This window comes from Caretta caretta, chromosome 11, assembly GCF_965140235.1.
Source record: "Caretta caretta isolate rCarCar2 chromosome 11, rCarCar1.hap1, whole genome shotgun sequence".
Taxonomy (NCBI): Eukaryota; Metazoa; Chordata; order Testudines; family Cheloniidae; genus Caretta; species Caretta caretta.
Window position 1 is genome coordinate 2,555,681 of NC_134216.1, and position 17,941 is coordinate 2,573,621.

At 47.6% G+C, this 17,941-nt stretch overlaps 1 protein-coding gene across 3 annotated transcripts in view; it reads left to right on the forward strand.

Annotated features, from left to right (window-relative positions):
* ARPC2 (actin related protein 2/3 complex subunit 2) overlaps positions 1 to 16,107 on the forward strand; it is a 308,635-nt gene extending 292,528 nt beyond the window's left edge. For 2 of the 3 annotated variants that reach the window (XM_048868778.2, XM_075117701.1), the window contains exons 8-12: positions 4,778 to 4,904; positions 8,470 to 8,570; positions 8,947 to 9,047; positions 11,471 to 11,600; positions 15,657 to 16,107. In XM_048868778.2, coding sequence (XP_048724735.1) covers positions 4,778 to 4,904; positions 8,470 to 8,570; positions 8,947 to 9,047; positions 11,471 to 11,588 — 447 coding nt within the window. In that variant the 3' untranslated portion in view covers positions 11,589 to 11,600; positions 15,657 to 16,107. The remainder of the gene's footprint in view (positions 1 to 4,777; positions 4,905 to 8,469; positions 8,571 to 8,946; positions 9,048 to 11,470; positions 11,601 to 15,656) is intronic. The other variant, XM_048868779.2, reaches the window with a different exon arrangement.
* Positions 16,108 to 17,941: the final 1,834 nt, after the last annotated feature.

Below are 17,941 nucleotides of genomic sequence, written 5' to 3' on the forward strand. Positions count from 1 at the left end.
CTCCTAGAATGTTCTGGGCCTTTGTAGAATCTCGTGGAACATTCCAGACATTCTGAGAACTACATTTTCCTTGAATCTCCTAGAATGTTGTCAGCTATGCCCTCGCGGGTATATACGGGGCGGGGTGTTGCCAGTCATTCAGTGAGATACAAGAACAAAGTGAAATGAGAGCCCAGTTGCGATATTGTGAACTTTGTTTTATTGTGTAATTCTGAAAGCATAGAGGAAATGAATTTTTTTCTTTGCTTGTATATGGCATGAATAAATACAGATTTACAGATCCTAGCATGCAAATTTATTGTCTTGTATGACAAGGATAAATCATGCATGCAAGTCATGCATCAAAGGCGTGAAATGGGCTACAAATGCAATAAAAATAAGGTATTGAAAAGTTTAATAAATGGGGGGGAGGGGTATGCTGAAGATGCTCCTTGCCTGGGCCAGTCCTGCCTTAGTGTTATGCTGCATTCAGGAATCAGGCTGTTCCCTTCTTTGTTCCAAGAATGAATCCTATTAGAGCATATAGCTTCTCTCGATGAAAGAATTGCTCAAGGAAATATTATAGCCAACACAGTTGATATTAACAGCAAGGGGGAAGAAATACAAGCCAACATGAGAAGAGAATGGGTTAAAGAATATTTAGATAAGTCCGATGTATTCAAGTTGGCAGGGCTTGATGAAATTAATTCTAGGGTTCTTCAGGAACTAGTTGAAGTAATCTCAGACCCATTAGCAATTATCTTTGAGAACTCCTGGAGGACCGATGAGGCTAGAGGACTGGAGAAGGGCAAACAAAATACCTATCTGTAAAAAGGGGAACAAAGAAGATCTGGGGAGTTATAGATCAGTCAGCCGAACTTTGATATCTGGAAAGATACTGGAACAACTTATTAATAAAGTTGTAAGTACATAGAGTTTAATACGGTTATAAGGACTAGCCAGTATGGATTTGTCAAGAACAAATCATGCCAAACCAAGCTCATTTCCTTCTTTGACAGGGTCTCTGGCCTAGTGGATGGGGGAAAGCAGTAGCCGTGGTATATCTTGATTTTAGTAAGGCTTTTGACAGACCCGCATGACGTTCTCATAAATAAACTATAGAATGTGGTCTGGATGAAATTACTATAAGATGGATGCAAACTGGTTGTAAGACTGCCCTCGAAGCGTAGTTATCAATGGTTTGTTGTCAGACTGGGAGGGCGCATCTAGTGAGGTCCTGCAAGGGTTAGTCCTGGGTCTGGTAGTCATCAGTATTTTCATTAATGACTTGAGTAACGGAGTAGAGAGGATGCTTATAAAATTACAGATGACACCAAGCTGGGAGGGGTTGCAAGCACTTTGGAGGACAGGATTAGAATTAAAAAGGATCTTGACAAATTGGAGAATTGGTCAGAAGTCAACAAGATGAAATTCAATAAAGACGAGTGCAAAGTACTTCACTTAGGAAGGATGCTCATGCTCAAATGCAGAATTACAAAATGGAGAATAACTGGCTAGGCTGCAGTACTGCTGAAAAGGATGTGGGGATTATAGTGGATTACAAATTGAATACGAGTCAGCTCTGTGATGCAGTTCCAAAGACAGGTTAATCTCATTCTGGGAAGTATTACTAGGAGTGTCGTATGTAAGACATGGGAGATCATTGCCCCGTTCTGCTCAGTACTGGGAAGCCCTCAACAGGAGCACTGTGCCCAGTTCTGGGCATTGCACTTTAGGACAGATACGGATTAATTGGAGAAAGTCCCAAGGAAAGCAACAAAAATGATAAAAGGGTTAGAAAACCTGACCTATAACAAGAGGTTAAAAAAATTGGGCATGTTTAGTCTTGGAAAAAGAGATTGAGGGGGACTGGATACGTCTTCAGGTATGTGAAGGGCTGTTATAAAGAGGACAGTGATCAATTGTTCTCCGTGTCCACTGAAGGTAGGACAAGGAGTAATGGGTTTAATCTGCATCAAGGGAGATTTAGGTTAGATATTAGGAAAAACTTTCTAACTATAGTTAAGTTGTGGAATAGACTTCAAAGGGAAGTTGTGGAAACTCCATCACTGGAAGTTTTTAAGAACAGGTTGGACAAAACCCTGTTCGGGATGGTCTAGGTTTACTTGGTCCTACATCAGTGCAGGGGGCTGGACTTTGACCTCTCAGGGTCCCTTCCAGGCCTATATTTCTGAGAGTCTCTGGAAATGTGTTCCACCTTAAAAACTGCCCTAGTCTGCACTAATACGCTGTCTTGAGGGGTTGGTGGGTTTTTGGGTATTGCTTGTGTGTGTGTTTGAAAGACTATGCTTAGAGCCTGGGATAAGTGCTTTTTCATCTCAATCTTAAAGGTAAATTATTTGTAGACTGTTTTTCCCATCGTACTTGTCACTTAGCCACACTAGAGTTCTTCTCTTATCTCAGAAACAATTTGCATGTTATGTGACTGCTTTCTGAGTTTGGCAGGCTGAAGTTTCGTCCATCTGACGTTCTGCCTGCACGTTCAGAATGCTTATCTAAACCACTTAAACCAGCCATGCACCAGCTTTCTTCCCACCACAGCCGTTTGCCGGGTACGATTATCCAGCCATGCCCGTGGTGCTGCCAGTCAGTGCATTCTGGGAAGAATCTGGGCAGCTGTTCCATAATGCCTCAGCAGGGGGCAGCCTGCGTGTAGTGGCACAAGACATGTGGAGCAGTGCGCTCTGGTATGTCCTGTTGCACGGAGAGCTAGGAGGGAGGAGGACCCAGCCAGTCTAGTAAGAGAACAGCTAGGTGCCAGCTTAGGCTGCTGGCCAGGGTGAAACCCAGCTAACAAGTATTAACCTTGTGATGGCCTAGTAGTGTAAGACTCATTCCAGCCCACGTCAGCGAGCATGTTCCAGAGTAAAGGCTGATGCTGGCTTCTTAGCTTGCACTGCTCTTAACTCTGCTGTGGCATGAGTTAAGAGCAGAGGATCTGCTTTAAACGTGAAATCCCCAGCACTTGTCAAAATTCCCAACTCTAAGTGCACAGTGCTACGCTGAAGCTGGGGTCCCTGAATTTCAGCTTTATGAAATGAGGGGAAACCACAGAGTTAATAAAACAGGTTTTGGGCTGCAGTGAGCCTTCCAGGGGATGCTGCTCCGGACTCTGTACCCTCCAAAGCTTCTAAAAACTTGCTGTTCAAACCACAGGAATTTCCCTTCTGAGTCATGCTAACACGTTCCTCTAGTTCTTGCCCTTCCTCTGCTCAGTTATGTAATGTGGCTGTGTCGAACATTAGCTACAACCGAGCTTTCCTTTCATGGAGAGAATCCACCATTAACCAGCTCAGCCAGGGCGAAGCTCTTTGATCTCTTTTATCCATTGGCCTTAGCCTTTGGAAGTCAAAGCTGTAGAGTTTAATACAGAGAAATCCCAATAAACTGCCCCGGTAGATTAATTAGTAACCTACCTGAACTCTCCCAGATCAGGGATGCATGTGTTTCTCCTTCCATTTCTAGAGCAAGGAACATGCTACGGGTATGGAGGGTGAAGAGTTCAGACACTGAAGACCATGCACAGCTAAGGAAGGACAGCTGATAACTATCTGTGTGATACATTACATGTTGAGTTAGCAGGGTGCACGTACCTCATGTGAAGGGGTGAAGCTGCAAGTAGTGTGTGTGTGGTTAATTAAGGAAAACAGCACTACGTGGTTTGGGTGAGGTCAGGAGATGGGGCCCTCTCAGCCTGAAAAGGGTGGCTGCAGGTCTTTCACATCTGTATATTTGTTATGTTAGAACTGTGGGACACATCACTTCTTCGCTTATTTTATTCCAAGTTAGGATCATGAAAATGCTCCATATATAAGCCGTGAGCACGCCACGAGGACCTATTACCAAACTAATACATGTTTCAGACAGCTCTTCTGCCAAGTAGCTGCTCTTCATACACCAGCCAGTACCCCCACCTCGTGTCAAAGGGCACATGAAACAAACGTGCCCTGAAAGCTGACAAATCTGGGCTATTTTGCAGGATGGTGAGAGAGAGATACTAGAGCCCTGGGGCCCATATGGGGAACATCCTGCCAGCAGCCTCCCATCTGTTATAACCTTAGGGGATTTCGCATTTTGTAACCCGCAGTTTATCACTAGTAGCATTTGGCTGAGTTTCACCTAGTTAGTGTTGGGTTAAGGCTTAGTTTCAATTGGTACCTGTTCTTTCACATACTTCTCATATTCTGCATGAAATGCGATGTCATTCGCAGTTAAATTCTTTAATTCTCTTGTGTCCTAAAGAAGGAAACAATTTTGCAATGAAATTGACGCCGTCAGAAGCAGCTCGCCTGGGAAAGCACAAATGACCCTTGTTAGTGACTGCTCTTCAGCGTCTCTTCTCGTGTTATGATTTTAGGCCGTTTGTTTTGTGTGAAGTAGGATGCTTTCTACTCCTAAGCTTCATGTTCCTGATCTGAGCTTGTGTTACTGTTGGTTAATTTGGCAGGGTTTTAATCTAATAAACGAAGCTCACATGGGGTTAGGAAATCTTTGGTGTAACAGGACTCTGATTCCACTGAACTAAATATTTCTTATCCCCTGTAAGGAAAAATCCTTGTTCACATTCTGTAAGGGAAGGCTGGCACATTAAAGTCAGCACTTCGAATGTCAAAGATTTTGGGTTCTAATGTCCGGTATGGAACAGTGGGAGCTATGGGCATGTTGCGTGTGTGGGAGGTGAGGGGGTTTCAGAAGCCAGTGTTCACACTTAAAGCAGGATCGTTTGGCCTGTCTTACACTTGCGTGAATTCATGTTGGTTTTGTCTTGTCTGCTCAGGAATTTAAGGAAGGCCGCCGTGCCAGTCACACAGCTCCACAGGTGCTCTTCAGCCACAGGGAGCCCCCCCTTGAACTGAAAGACACGGACGCAGCAGTAGGTGACAACATTGGCTACATCACCTTTGGTAAGCTGGGCCCAGGAAGGGCAATTTATCCCTGTCCTCCAGCGTTCACTGCGGAGAGCTGTTTCACGCTGTCTCATTGCTTGAGACTGGGAGTGAAACCGTGAAACTCCTTGTGACATGGTTCTGCATATGGAGTGGGATGCAGTACAGAGATTGATGCAGCAGTCATTCACCTCAGGGGACCAGGTACCTGTCCCTCTGGGCAGTGAGTCTTACACTCCTTCCAGCCTAGGCATCCTGTAAACGTTGGACAATTGTCTTGCTAATTGGCCGTAAAGTGCCATGCACGCAACTGGTAATGACAATCCCTATTGGACACGTGTTCCCAGCCTGAAACCATTGAATGGCTCAGCAAGATGGGCAGTCTGTGGCTCACGACTGAAATAGGAATGCTGCAAGTTAAGACTGATGCAGATTGGTCAGAGCAGCGTGGGAAAATGTTCCGAGTTTTTGCTCCGCAATTCTTGGCTCCGGTGCATGCTGATAATGTCACGTTGTCGTGGTGCACCACAACTTTATATACAGTAGTAGTAATAACAACAACCTGTCTGAATATTCCTCAGTTGGGGTGGAGAGAGACACATGAAATTCCTGTAGTTTGAAAAGAGGTTTTGGGGGTAACAGAAGTCCATATCACATCATCATCTGTCATCTCTCCTCTCCTGTTGATAAAAATAAATGACATCCATTTTCTGTGTTCAAAGTGTTCCTTGTTCTCTGTAACAGGAGATGAGGAAACAGAGAGGGGAAGGTTAATCATTTGATAGCCCAGGTCATTAAGCATGTTAAATAATGGGAAAAATAGAAACAGATTTTATGATTTGATGCATCGTGTTGTTTTGAAAATACAGGTTCAGTTGATGACCAGGGGTATAGCTTTGAGTTATTCATTTGGGGAAAGATGTGCATATTTTTTGTATAATTTGTTTGGCCACAAATGTGTGTGTTGCAAATGTTCTATTAGACGCATGGTCTGAATGCACAGCTGGGACCTGAAACTTCCATCTTGGCTCTCCAGCATTCTCTTTGGTCTTGGACAAATCATTAGAGCTCTGCCTCTAATTTCCATCTGTAAAGCCGAGATACTTGCTTGCCAGGTGCTGGGAGGGCTAGTTAATATTTGCAAAGCACCACATGGTGCTAGATACTCCCCTGGAATAGTGTGCCCTCCAGCCCATTTTTGTGCAACTTTGCCCATGACTTAGGAGCTGTTAGTATCGGCTAGTGGTAGATATGGAAGCAGGCACTGTGCAGACTTCTCCATGAGAGCTGTGCCAATACACGTGGTTCTTGAGCTGCAGCATGCTCTGCTACACTTGTCCCAATCCTTTCCTGTGATGCTTGGCACCGGGCTCTGATCTGTGTGCTGGGCACTCTTGCCCTGCGTGGATCAGACAGGCCTAAGTGAGGACTGCTCTCCAAGACTCAAGTAATAAAAATATGGAGGTGTTCACCAATACCTAGGTGTAGGTGTAGAGTGCGGCACACTGATAGGCATTATGCACATGGTATTGACGTAATGTACGTTATGTATGTGGCTTTGGGAAGTTGTTAACTGAATGATCAGGATCTTCCCACAGCTCTGTTCACGCGTTAATTTGGTATGCCCCAGCACTTGGCAAAGCTGAAGTCAGCTTTGGCATTAGAGAACAGGAACCTTGTCAAAGCAAAGATGCATGAATACCTTGTGCCAAGGACAGTGAGGGAGTCCTGGCATGGCTCATCAGCACTTGGGATGTAATATTTGAAACGAGATAAGGGAAAGTGTAGGGATGTAACTTCACAGACCAGTACCTGGGATGCTAGTATCCAAAACAGAGAGAAGGAAGATACAGAGCAACAAGTACAAACTGGCGGGTTGGATTTTTGTTACATACAGAAAGTTTTGAAACGTTTTGTAAAACCATGTTATAAATATAGCTAGTATAAATACATATTTCCAAAGCGCACCTTTGGTGTAAGGTGAACGTCCTGCGAGATAAGAATTGCTTTCCAGAAGGAGGATATTTGTCGCCTTTTTTCATGGTACTATTTTGTCCTTAGGCAATACGTTTGGTTAAGTTCGGTTATTTGGCCTCTTGAACATTTTTAAGAATGAGCCACAAGTGCAGTTAACGATTGGCTACACCTTTTAGTCAATAGATGAAACTGGGACGAAAGTGGGTCAGTATGTTAAGGCTTTTCACTTCAGAGCATCCTTTCTTGCACTCGTTTGAGAGTAGGACGCACAGATGCTGCTGCCTCCCTTTGCTGAATAAAGCGAAGTTCATACTGGTGTGTTGTTGCGATACCTGTCTGTACAAGAGTCCTGAGCTAAGATTCGTATCTCAGACATCTGGCAACTCGTGAGTGATATGGGAGCACAATGTAATAGCAGATCTTAGACCACGCACGAGGTCTGCAACTCGCTTTAGATCACAGGCTTTATGTGTGAGCAGCTCTTCTTCAATGTCAGATTTAACTGCCCCCTTGTGAAATTAGCCCCATGCCAGAGGCCTGTCAGTCCTGGGAATGGTAATTGAGTTGTTCCCACAAAATAACAGCCCTTGGAACTGTACATGTCTGCCACTCACGGTTGGCACCTTGCTTCCTGGGCCGGCGTAACTAATAGCGCTTGGCTTATCCAGCAAGCGGACAGGTCACATGGCAGTGCTGAGACCTGCCTTCTGTGAAAGGCACTTCTGTTTGTACTGTGGCAGAAGGATGCAAAATTTCGTCCTGGACAGTTATTTTCCTCCGGATGCATCGGGGTTTTAGCAGATTATATTCAGCGGTGACAGGGCAATCAGCAGCACCTGATGGCTTCCCAAGGTGCTGTCCAAGTGTATCTGCCCTGTCAGCTTGGAGCTGGGGGTGGGGTGATTGGCAGGGTCTGGTGATGAGCAAGGGTCATGTCAAAGGGTAGAATTCTGACATGAATACAGTATTGATTTGCCATGTAAAATCACACATTCTCTACCTGGCCTCTTAAATCTTCATGGTCATGAGGTTTTCTCTATGCATTAGATCAGGAAGAAGATTTTCTGCTCTGTCATTAGTAGAAAATATGTATGGGGTCTTTGTTACTAGTTTAGAAGAGACAGGCGGGATTAGGTTTCTTTCCATGTTTCATTCACTGAACAGACCAGTTTTTAGTTTATTTTGCCTCTCTGCCCTCTTAAGATGTCTGTTGAAAGACATTCGTCTAGCTTAGGAAAAGTGAATGAGAAGTACTTTTTGCAGGTACAATGATGTGATCATCTTCAGATTAACTCCAGTCACCTGTGTCAACCAGACTATCAGATCGTACAGCTGTCAGTGTTGCCATGGGTGACTCTGAGACGGCAAATTTTGGAGCAGTGCTGTTAAGCCTTGTGTTAAAATTCCAAGTGCCATTCAGGCATATGGTGCAGGCAAGGGCTCTTGCATGGATCTCGTGTGTGTTAAGGCTCATGTATTCAAACAGCTCTTCAGTAGCTGTTCATATCCGAGAGACGTGGGTGTGTCTGCCTCTGCCACTCTTCCTAGCTGGTGCTCAGCCTGGGTCGGAAATAAAACTCCTTGCGCTGTTGCTTTATCTTTCCAGTGCTGTTCCCCCGCCACACCAACCCCGCTGCCAGGGACAACACCATCAACCTGATCCACACGTTCCGGGACTACCTGCACTATCATATCAAATGCTCCAAGGTACAGCGGGGACTGTGCTGATTTCATGTAACGCTGGGTTCTGGAGGGGCGGGGGAGGGTCTTAAATGCAGAGTTCATCTCCACCTCTCTGCTTCACGTGCTTCCAACGCTGAGAGGATAGCGTGTAGCCCTTCAGAAATGCCATGTGCTGCATAATCCCTGAATGTGGAATTGAGTCTGCAGAGGGGGCACGTTTTAAACCCTGCCCTCTTCTTCGGTTCTGTCCGTGATCCCCACAGGGTAGTATGCACGCTCCACCCCTCAGGCCAGCCCTCGGGGTTTCAGGGTTTAGTCCTGTTAGGATGATACCAGCTGATGTTTGAAAACCAAAGTGTGCGAATGGAACCTTCAGCGTTTGTTTTGTAATGCAACCCAGGCCTATATTCACACGCGTATGAGGGCAAAAACGTCAGATTTCCTCAAGGTGCTGAACCGTGCCCGTCCAGACGCGGAGAAGAAGGAAATGAAAACAATCACGTGAGTATCAAAGCCGGGACCCGTGGGCCTGTAAGAGTCTCGTGAACACAGGTCACGTCACAGCCAGTACAGTGTGTGTTGGAGAGGTTCTCAATAGCTTTGCGTGGTGAGCGCACATTGGAAAGGCATTCCTGGTGAGTAAGCACGGTTATAAAATGGAGTAGAATTCTTTTGTCCAGAGCCCAGGAAGCCCTGGGAAGAGGGCAGCAGAATAGAGAACCTTATGATGTTCTTTAACAAGCTTGGTTATTTAAAGGCTTCTGCTGTCTGACCTTCTCTTTTTTAATAATCCAGCTTATTTGTAAAGTGCACTCTGCCTTTCCCAGGAGGGCATTTTCTCAATTCTGAAAGGGGTAGATCTGGGTTGGTGGAAGGCAGCAGATTTGGAGACAGGAAGCATTTTGATACCTCTGTATATAGCATCTTTTGTGTAAACGGCATTGCTGAAGTGTGCGGAACAAAGCATCCCAAGTGCTGGGCTAGCATGGCTCTCTGCTGGCAGAGTGTTTGCAGTAGCTAGTCTAACATGCACTCCAGGGCCTTTCCTTCACAGAGAGAAAGTGCATTGATTCTCCAGATTGTGGGGTTGACTTTGTACCTAGAATTAAAACCTTGTTAAATTAAACGCAACTCTCCTCCATATTTAAATATTGTTAGGAGAAAATCGAAACTTTGAGGAAAGGCTGACGGCTCATCCCTAAAACTGTCACCCTTAAGGCAGAAGAGTAGCGTGTTAAATGCTGTCAACTTAACTCTGAATGTCCTGCCTCTTGTTAGATATTCTCGCATTTCGGCAACTCCCTTCAGAATCTATCAGTAGAGCTCATCCATGCTCCACTCAAGTGTGGAACGTAAATGTGGACTAGGCACATGCATAGTTTATAAACCCGGTGAAAAGTATTCACGGGCCGGGCCAGCCCATCCCAGGCTAAGAAGTTGGCTCAAACATTCACCCTTAACCAAGGGATCTGACTGCGGACTAATTAGTTAGCACATTTCACCTTTAAATCTTCACGGAACCTAAACTCAAATCTCAGAGTGGCAGACTTTTCCTTCACACCTGCATTTGAAAAACAAACTCACTTTCAGGTATCAGACAGGTTCTTCCCTCCGACTGGGAGCCTTGGAGCGTGTCTGGGGAACCCAAGGCTGGATTTCCCTTACACTGACTCTGTGGTCTTGATCAAGTGAAGTTGCTGCTCTGCCTCTGTTCCCGTTTCTGTGAAATGGGGATGGTGCCATTGCCCGCTGCCGTCCGCAGGAGGTGGAGGATGGCTGTAAAGCGCTCTCAGCATTGAACGCACGGTAGATGTTAGCAGTTGCATTATGCCTCCGCTGCCCTGTGAGCAAAAGAGAATCCCAGAAAATCAAAACGTGAGAACTAGCCGTTAGCTTATGATGCGACAGTATAGATGTGATTCTGTCATTCAGACAAGAAGGGCTGGAGCATCAGGGCATAATCCTGTGACAGTCTCTTGTAAGTCTGCACTGGTCCTCTCTCCCCAGCTAATCCTGGAACCTCTGAGGGGGAAGGGTCAGCCTTGAGAATTGGGAAAGGCTGACCTGCCTGCAGTTCGGTTAAAGCCCAACACCTGCAGCTATTCTGTGTGTGAATCCCACTTAACTGCCTGTTTTCAAGGGAAATAAAGGCTTTTATCTCACACCTGGCTAGCCTAGATGATGGGGGAAAGCTAAAATGTCTGTCTGCCTCCATTTAAACAGGTAGTTCTTGTCTTGACTGACCTCAGTAAGTACCTTAAATTGCCCTGTTTTGCTGTTAAAGAGCAGACAGTTTGGGAGCTCAGTCCTAGCGCATGGGGGGTTGTGTTCGTTGGCTCTGAAGGGAAGGATTTTAAGCAGTTCTGTAATTGAGTGCTGAGGAAGCTTCTTGCATGTGTTTTTGATGATGATCAATAAGTTTGGCCCTTTCAGGGCTGGAGTTCAGATCTCCTTAGTTAGTTTAAACTCTGCTTTAGGGCCCAAAGGAGAATGAGCTAGGACATCTTGCCCATTTCCAGAAGCATATTAACTTTCCCTATTATAATATGGGATAGCTGTCGGTCACAGCTTACTGCCTCTGATCCCTAGACAGAATGGGGGCAGAACTACCTCTCCCCCTAGATACGGCAGAGTGACCAAATCTGGATTAAGGCTGTTGGAGGGGCATAAAGAAACCACACAGCAATTCTCAGCTGGACTAGGCCTCTTGATGAGGAAGACGTTGGCATCCATCGCTGAGCCCTTCCCACAGAGAGAGGGAACAGGTTTGTCCTGGTGGAGGGCAGGGCAGATGGTGAGCAAGGGGGCTGGGGGTTGAGTGAGCTATGGAGGGTTGGATACAAGAGCATAACCCCGATGTGGGAGCGGATTAAGATGAGCTCGTATCTCATTCGCTTATTTCCCGCTCGCTTTCTTGTTCGCAGGAGCCTCTTCCATGCCAGACAGTTCGCTGGCGACTCTCTTCAGCAGACAGAGTCCCGCACAGGTGTCAAGGTCCAGAGCCAAAGGCTGACAGGCAGAGCAGTTGAGGCCAAGAGATGAAACAGCAGATAGGTACAGCAGAAAGGCAGCTGGCTCGGTCTTCTTGCCAGCAATCAGTCCTCTTAAGGGCTAGTCAGGAAAGCTGGGGGTTTGAAAGTAGATAGTACCAAATTGCCGTTAATGTTCCATTTACTGTTCTAATGCTACTTGCTTATCTAGCAGGATGACTGTACAGGAACTGACTAGTAATTGGCATGAGCAGCAGGTTAGTCTGGTACCAGCTGTCATGGCATCTCTCCTCGCGAGTCGGAAGAAATGCCCTGGGGGGGTTCACAGGTCACGTGCAGTGCCGTCACAGAGAACTGTCCCTAAGGCACATATTGCTGTGGTGAGCTTTGGGACCAGCCAGTCGGTGTGTGTGTGTGAACCCAGAGATGGACAGAGCTTGGCAGGGTGTAGACATACAGCTCCGAAATAGGCATCGTTTGCAGTAAGTGGAGTTAAGGACGGGAGGGGTTCTGGGCAGGGACCCTCGGCCTTATCCAGGATCCCTGAACACATCTTAGTGGCTGATGAAGTGATCTGTGCCTCTCCTGTCCCTTAAAGTGACATTGCTGCCTATGAATCATACTTTGAAAAGCAACGTATAAAATCTCTGGGGCTGGTGGAAATGGTGCAGAAATGAGGGGGAGGGTTTAATCTCATTTACTTAACACTAATTGCGCTTGGTTCACATTTTGCACCTCACTCAGCTTGGGCTGTGAAAATAGACATGTCAGTTTCACCTTAGCACTGGTCTGCAATGAGTGACTGTTTTGGGGATTGTCCAGTGGGTCTGGAATTTCCATTAAGCCTTGTAGAATATCTTCAAAAGCCAGATTTTGGGCCCAGTGCAAATATTGTGTGTCCATTGAAGCACCTGGAGTAAGAGGCCGCTCTGAAGAAGTGGATTGTTCCAGCGAGAGGAATGATATTTGGGGGGCCTTAGAAGTGGCTCAGCCATGCAGGGAGTCTTGCCATGGAAACACTCAGGTTTGTTATGTGTTCATAGGTGTGTGGAACAGCAAAACACCAGGAAGAAACAAAAGAACCACATGCAGAAATGTTGCGACCCTAGAGAGATGATAGTGCAAGTCCCAGCAGGCTTTCAAGACAGCCCTCTGGGCGCTCTCAATGTTCAGACTGTAGCTGGCTTTACTGAAAAGGGGCCGGGCTCATTTTTAATCCAATATTGCCCACTACTAGTGGTGGTGGTGGTTTAGGTGCGCCCTTCTCAGCCTTTTCCACATGCCCTTCGGCAGCCGTGGGTAGCTTAAAGCCTCCGCCATGGTGCTGTGGTGTCACGCGCTGATTCATTTTGAGTTAACGGTTTGCACTGGGGAAATTCCAGGTGCCGGGAGCAGGGTCTGGGGGGTTTAGTATGATAGAAAATTCTCTCCTCTTACAAAACGGTTCTGTGCTGTTGGGCCTGCCTGGGGGAGGGCAGAACTGCTTGGTCCCAGTTAGCTGCAGGTGTTTGCTGTGTTCACTCCCCAGAAGGTAGTTGGTGCGTTTCTGAGGGGAGTTTTGCCACAGCTGGGGCATTGATAATGACTTTTAAATGCTTCTTCCTCCTCATGTCACATCTGTCCAGTGCATTGGAGCCTCTTAGGGGTATGTCTACACAGCAACGTAAGCCTAGGCTCAAACCTAATCCCCCTTGCTTCCACACACCAATTGTGTTAACCTAGGGCTCGAACCTAGGGTCCCAGGACCCTGCAGGGCTGGAGGGTCCGAGCCCATGTTAACTTGGGACCTAGGGTCCGAGCCCTATTGCTTTTGTGTATGCTTGCAGCCCCGGCTTGACTTGGGTCCCAGAATTCATAGATTCATAGACTATCAGGGTTGGAAGGGACCTCAGGAGGTATCTAGTCCAACCCCTGCTCAAAGCAGGACCAACCCCAACTAAATCATCCCAGCCAGGGCTTTGTCAAGCCAGGCCTTAAAAACCTCTAAGAATGGAGATTCCACCACCTCCCTAGGAAACCCATTCTAGTGCTCCAGTTCTTCCAGTTGTATCCCAGAGTTCCTTGGGGCAACTTCCTTAGTCCTCTCCATGCTAACAGTCTGTGATGCAATCTATTGCACTTGCTTACAAATGGAAACCACACGTCTCTTTGCAAAGATAACAGCTGAGATCAATATAAACCCATTGTCTGCTGAACACTGGTCTTCAAGCATGCTACCAGAGAGCCTGCAGGGTTTTCAGTGGAGACCTATCAGAAGACATTTTTTGCAAAGAGAGCTGCTTGAGTCACAAGAGCACAGTCAGATTTTGGTGCGTGCTGCCTGGGTTACCCTGCAGGGAGAGGGAGTGGCAGAGCTCCCTGCTCAGCATGGCCAGGGGAGGATGACCCCCAACACTCTGGCTGCTCCCACTCCCTGGGGCTGTGCATGCAGAGCTGCTTGGCTAGTGTGCACTGTCAGGGTGCTGAGTGGGAGTCAGCCCCAAAATTCCCCACATCCTCCCAGGGATCCCTTATCTCTGCCTCCTGTGGCATGGCAGGTACAGGAATAAGGGATCCCAGGCAGTGGTGGATTAGTCACTGGGCCAACGGGGCCAGTGCCCGGGGGGCCTGGAAAAGTGGGCATGCCCTGCTCCGTCTGCCCGCTCACCTGGCACTCCCCGACCCTGCTCTCCGGCAGGAGTGCTGGACTTGGGGGGCAGGACAAGCCCCTGTGCCACAACCCCCATTTCCCCAGCAACCGCGCTGGGGCGGGAGAACAGCCGCTTGCTCGGGCCCAGGGCCCCACAAAACCATAATCCACCTCTGATCTCGGAGGGGTGCTGGAGCACACTGCTCCCCAAGCCCAGGGGATGCACTTCAATGCTTTGTAGCTGGCAGCCGCCAGGCTGGTATGTGCGAGTGTTTTTCCTCCGAAACCTACATCTTATGTCAACTTCAAAACAGACAAAAATAAATAAAAAACCAACCAACCAAAAACCCCTTCATTGAACAACCCATTTTAAACGTTCAGCATTGCAAAGTTTCAGTTTAATCATCTGATGGCCCTGGAGACTGATGTCCTAATTATCCTCAGAACAGATGCCCCAGGGCATTTTCCCGCCAGCCTGACTCAGCCTGGAGCTGGCGAGCCCAGTTCTCAAATCGGTTCAGTATAAAGCCTCCCCGGGCAGCAGTCATCCTACGGGGACAGCCACCGAAGGAGCTAATTACGCTGTTTATGAACTCCTGCTCCTTACAGCACCTGAGTCCTGTCCGCAGCACCGTCACAGTGAGGAGACAGGGTGGGCAGTTGAGTTTTCCCACAGTGCCACACATTTGTAGGGCTAGAGTGTCGACACGGAGGCCGGGAGGGGGGCCACGCACTCTGGGATAAGGTTACTTTGACCCTGGTCTGTGCACTGCAGCGTGGAGGCCAGAGCCCTAGATTCGAGCCTGGGTCAGAAAATCCTTAACCCAGGGTTACAATACAGTGTTGGCGCTCAAGCCCAGGCTTCCTGCGGGGGTCAGCTGACTCGAGTCCCACTATAACCCATGGCTTACGTTGCTGTGTAGAGAAACCCTCTTGGTCATAATATTACTGGTTCTGAGAGACCCGCATGGTGCCTTGCTGTCATCCATGCTCGTATCCGTCTGGCTCTGGTGAATGGAGGCTTCCTCCACTGAACCCTCTCGCAACAAACTGCCCAAGGAAAGCAAACCAGACTGTGACTGATCCTCTGCAGCTGGTCACCCTATGTCTTGGGGCGTGTGCACGTAGTCTAGGCATCTTCCCCTCCTGCCACTCCAGTCCCTTCATTGGCTTCTGCTCCTTGTCCTCTTCTTCCAGGCCTTCCATAACCATGACCACGTATCTGCTCTCATTTCCTTCCATGCTCCTTGCAGTTCTCTCCCCCTCCTCTTTCCCCTCTTGGGTGGAACAGCCTCCCCTTCAGCTTGCTGAGCTCCCCCTTGAAAACACTCCCCCAAATCCTCTCCACAGCCTCCCTTCCCCAAACGGCATTGTCTCGCCTATGTTGAAAGGGAGCACGATGGATGTCAATGTGGAACTGTACTGTGACTGAGTAACATGTGCGATACTTGGCAAGAGAATCCCCTAATATTGCCCTTCTGCTCCTTACAGGGGGAAGACGTTCGCATCCCGTTAACGCATGGGGTGTGGCGGAGGCCGCCGCTGAAGTCAGAAGGCTGGAGCACTTGCTACTTGATAATCGTAGCTTTTAATGTTGCACCTCTCTGGGCTCTTAAGGAATACAACCAATCGGGTTCTGTTTTGTACAAGTTTGGGAAGTAATCTGCGGAAACGAGCTGTGCTTGCAAGGACTTACTAGTTCAAAAAAACAAACAAAAAAACAACCACCTTAATTCCATTTTGATCAGTTTAATTTCTTTTCTTTTTCTTTTTTTTTCCAAGCTGTTTTGCTTTGCAATATGTTTCTGGTAATGAGTTGCAGTATTTCTTATGAGAATAATGCAATATTAACTTGTTTTCTTCTGAGTATTTGAGTTCAAAACTCCTGTATCTGAAGAAATACTGTTGGGGTTCATTAATAAAGGAGATCTTTCTATCTTAACGGCTTGTGGGAGTTTGGATTGTTCTAGAAATGAGACCTGGAAAAGCCCTATGAAGTTCACTTAGCACTTCCCAGTAGTCCCGGACAGAGTGTAGGTTGAGCAAGCATTTCTGGCCTAAGCACTTTCACTCGCTTGTAACATCTTCAATCTTTTGGGCTGAAATTTGGCAACATCAGGCTCAGCCCAGGAGTGACTGTTTTCCAGAGCTGAACCAAAGGTGGCTTTGATTTTGAAAAACGGAGGTGAAGGTATTTTCTCCCCTGTAATGTGATCCTTGACCAGCTGGGGTGCCCCAGCTAATGGAACTGAAACGGGAACTGCTGCCGGGTGATGGCCCTAGAGTGCCCTCTGCTCTTGTGAAAATCGCCTGATGTGTGAAGAGTGAACGGCGTAAAACCTCTGCACACGCTCACTAATACAGTGTGGTCCCTTCCTGCTCTGTGCCGCTGGACTCTGCACTTGGGTGTAGCTTAGGACAATGTAAAGGGAGCCCTGACTCCACCGTGGTATAGAAAAGTGCAGAATTGAGGCCAGGACTCCTGCCTTCTTGGTGATCCGTGCTGTGCGGGTGTTTCACTGTTGCCCAGCAGCCAGTTGCAGATGTGGGAACATCTCGACCTTCGTTTCTTTTTAAAAACTAGGCAATTCCATTTTAAACAACACAGTGAAGGAGGAAGTCAGGCCAGCCTTGCTAGGGGCAGTCCACTGGCTGCTGTCAGAGGTGCTCTGTGTTACGTCACACCACCTCCCTCCATAGCACCTTGGATTGCTCTAAGCCCCTGGTTATCCCTCCACTTCCACCATTCTGCTGCATTCGGGTGGAGGTGAATATCAGGACAGTACTGAAGAGAGAAAAGAATTGTCCCTGCAGGCTCTCGCCTCTGTGTGAAGCTACTGTTTGCTCTCATTCAGTTCATTTTAACAGCACCTAGGAATATAAGCCTGTCCCCTTACAGGTTGTCCTTGTAAGTAGCCTGTGAGCATCAGTGGGGCAGGGACTGTGTGTTACAGCCCACGGCACAGTGTGATGGTGGTTCATGGCTAGAGCGCTGAGGTGCTAGGGTAATCGAGGAGGAAAGCAGCTTTGTGTAGGAAGGAACAGCAGGCCACGCATGGGGTACTGTGGGAGCAGCCTGTGGAAATAGGGCATCGAAGCTGGGTGCATGTAAGTGTCGCTCCATGGATGAGCAGAGCTTGAAACTTTCTGGGCCTGTTTTCTCATACTTGCTATTCCCCAGAGCAGTCATACTGCTGTGTGTACTGGGCAGGCCAGGGCAAGCCAGCAGCCCCACAGGAATGCCTTCACTTTTCAGGTCCCTGTGGGCCTTTTCCTGTCACTGCACAAATAAAAGATGAGCTTATTGAACACGCCCCAGGCAGGGGAAGGGTTGGGGTCCAGCCCCAGGAGTAGGATAATGCACCTGGGATCACACTGTGGGAGCCACAAATAAGTGCGTTGCTGAAGACCCAGAGGATGACTTGGTGTATGGTAAGAAACCCCTCTGCGGCCTGAGAAGTTGGGGAGTGGGATCACTGAACTGTTACAAGCTGCACTTCTCTTCCTTGCTAACCCCTGACTGTAAGGAACTGAGCAGTGACTTATGAGGAGAGGCTGAGGGAACTGGGATTGTTTAGTCTGCAGAAGAGAAGAATGAGGGGGGATTTGAAAGCTGCTTTCAACTACCTGAAGGGGGTTTCCAAAGAGGATGGAGCTCAGCTGTTCTCAGTGGTGGCTGATGACAAAACGAGGAGCAGTGGTCTCAAGTTGCAGTGGGGGGAGGTCTAGGTTGGATATTAGGAAAAACTATTTCACTCAGAGGGTGGTGAAGCCCT